Here is a 2,500-nt window from a genome sequence, read left to right as displayed (position 1 = left end):
CACACACACACACACACACACACAGACACACACAGACATACACACACACACACAGGGACACACGCACACACACACACACACACACACAGGGACACACACACACACAGACACACAAAGGGACACACACCCACACACACACAGGGACACACGCACACACACACACGCAAACACAGGGGGACACACACACAAACAACATGCCAAGCCTCTCTGTGTCACGGCCTCCGTGTTGAATGGCATTACAATATTCACGAGTCTGGGGACACATCAGACTTTCATGCCTAACCTCGCAAAGAAGACCAAGAAGGGTGACAATGTTTACTGCTGTTTTGTGTTTATTGCTAGTGCGTTTCATATTTAATTTTGGTGAAGGAATCAGCAGAGAGGAGTAGATAATGCTATACTTAGAAGAAAGAATAAAAATAGGGGATATAAACGTTCAGTGAGGAGAATTGTCAGCCATTTTTGATAATCAGAAAGGAAAGAGACGACGGAAATAATCAGAAATAATCAGAAAATATAGAAATGATCAGAGATAATCAGAAATAGACATCAATTCCCATGATCTGAAGTTAGATGCTTTCTAGACTTGTTTCAAAAGGACACCAAAAGAGCCAAACTCAAGCTTTCTCTCTCTCTCTTTCTCTCCCTCTCTCTCTCCTTCGCCAGGAAGCTGACGGCCCAAGCAGAAACTGGACAGGAATCCTCATTTCACTTGGCATCATTACTTCGTATGTTAAGGGTCCCATCGCCACCCTCCTCGTGGGCGAGCTCCGCCCACCTTCTACGGGAGAAGACTCGTAATAACGGACCTCAGAACCCGCCCTCGTCGCCTCAGCCATGGGCACGCAGTGGGTCTCGGGTAAGTGCCAGGGGCACCTCGGCGAGGGGGGGTGAGTTTGAAAGACCTAAGTCATTATTGAATATTGTTATATTACATACGTTACTACCTAAATACATACTTATACATACATATACACTCTCTAATTTTGTATATAGATACTATATTTGATTTATATATTTATTTATTTATTTATATTTTTATGATATAGTCATATATGCACATATGTTTGTATATGCTTATTTATATGTATATTTACAGATTATTTATATATATATTGATATTATGATATTTAATGATTTTTATTTAGTTATAGACTTAATGATATTGAATTATACATATTATAGGTTTTTTATTAGATAGTTGTAGGGACACTCTCATACACTACTCACTTCTTATATAGTTATTTATTATATATATATTTGATAGTGTAGAGATTAAAGATTTAGTATATTTATATATTGAGTGTAGAAGTATGACACTCACACACACACACATATTTGGATAGATTTATATTTGATTATATATATTATATATATAATATATATATATATAATATCTATATATATGTATATATATTATATATTTATATATATATATATATATATATTATATATATATATTATGTATATGTATAAGATATTTATATATCTATATATATATATATTATATAGATATGATAGATATATATATATATATATATATATATATATATATATATATGTATGGTTATGTATGTATGTTTATATATACATTATATATAGTTATATATATATATATATATATATATATATATATATATATATATTATAGATATATATGACATATTACATACAAACACACCCCACACACAACCACACACCACACACACACCACACGCACATATATATATATATATTATATATATATATATATATAATAATATTATATATATATATTGACATAGATATAGATATGTAAGTTGACAGATAACAATAGATGTGTCTTTCCGTGTGTTTCATCATATAAGTGCACCAACACGTTTGAATCAATGAATGGATTTATATGTATCACAAAAGTCAGCCAAAGCTCAAACATAACTTCTAAGGTGAAATAAGAGGAAACTTTCTCGCTCCTTTTTCGAAAATGAGAGCCTCGCCCGGGAAGTTCAGGCCCCCCCCCTCCCCCCTATCCCCCGAGGATATTTCTCCGAGATCAACCAAGTTATCGACGCCCTGAGTGATATGAGTTGTGTCTTGTGATTGATGCTTTTCAATTTAGGATAGTATGAGGCCGCCAGTTATGTGATTTTGTTTATCAGATCCCTGGTTTTATCCTTTTTATATTATTGTTTCGTGTTTTTTTTTTTCATATTAGCATACTTCTTTGAAGATAGATTACCCAGTTATCTTTTTTTTTTTTTTTTTTTTTTTTATCATGAGGTTTACGAAATGTTAGTTGGTCGTTTGATAAAGTCTTCGCATAATGCCCGCCATGTTTCACTTACTGTAGCCTGATGTGATGCATGTCTTAAACACTACATTGCATCTTTAAAATTTTGCGATTTTATCGAAATAAGTCCGTGTTAATTTTTCGTATTTGACACTATAGATACATTTGATAGAAAAACGTTTAAAATTGTGTATCCTTTATTGTTATAAGCAACATAATCTGTGTGACTAT

At 32.9% G+C, this 2,500-nt stretch overlaps 2 protein-coding genes across 2 annotated transcripts in view; both read left to right on the top strand.

The window, feature by feature from the left end:
* LOC122261831 (prolyl endopeptidase FAP) overlaps positions 1 to 2,500 on the top strand; it is a 180,962-nt gene that overhangs the window by 92,417 nt on the left and 86,045 nt on the right. The window lies entirely within an intron of this gene.
* The window catches only part of LOC147468347 (inactive dipeptidyl peptidase 10-like), a 6,618-nt gene continuing 4,955 nt past the window's right edge, over positions 838 to 2,500 (top strand). Inside the window, exon 1 of the mRNA XM_086554465.1 lies at positions 838 to 859. Within this exon, the coding sequence (XP_086410591.1) occupies positions 838 to 859 (22 nt within the window). The remainder of the gene's footprint in view (positions 860 to 2,500) is intronic.

The sequence above is a fragment of the Penaeus japonicus genome, unplaced genomic scaffold (genome assembly GCF_977035675.1).
Source record: "Penaeus japonicus unplaced genomic scaffold, GWHDUDI00000001_assembly GWHDUDI00000029, whole genome shotgun sequence".
NCBI lineage: Eukaryota > Metazoa > Arthropoda > Malacostraca > Decapoda > Penaeidae > Penaeus > Penaeus japonicus.
This window is presented reverse-complemented; position numbering and strand designations above follow the sequence as displayed.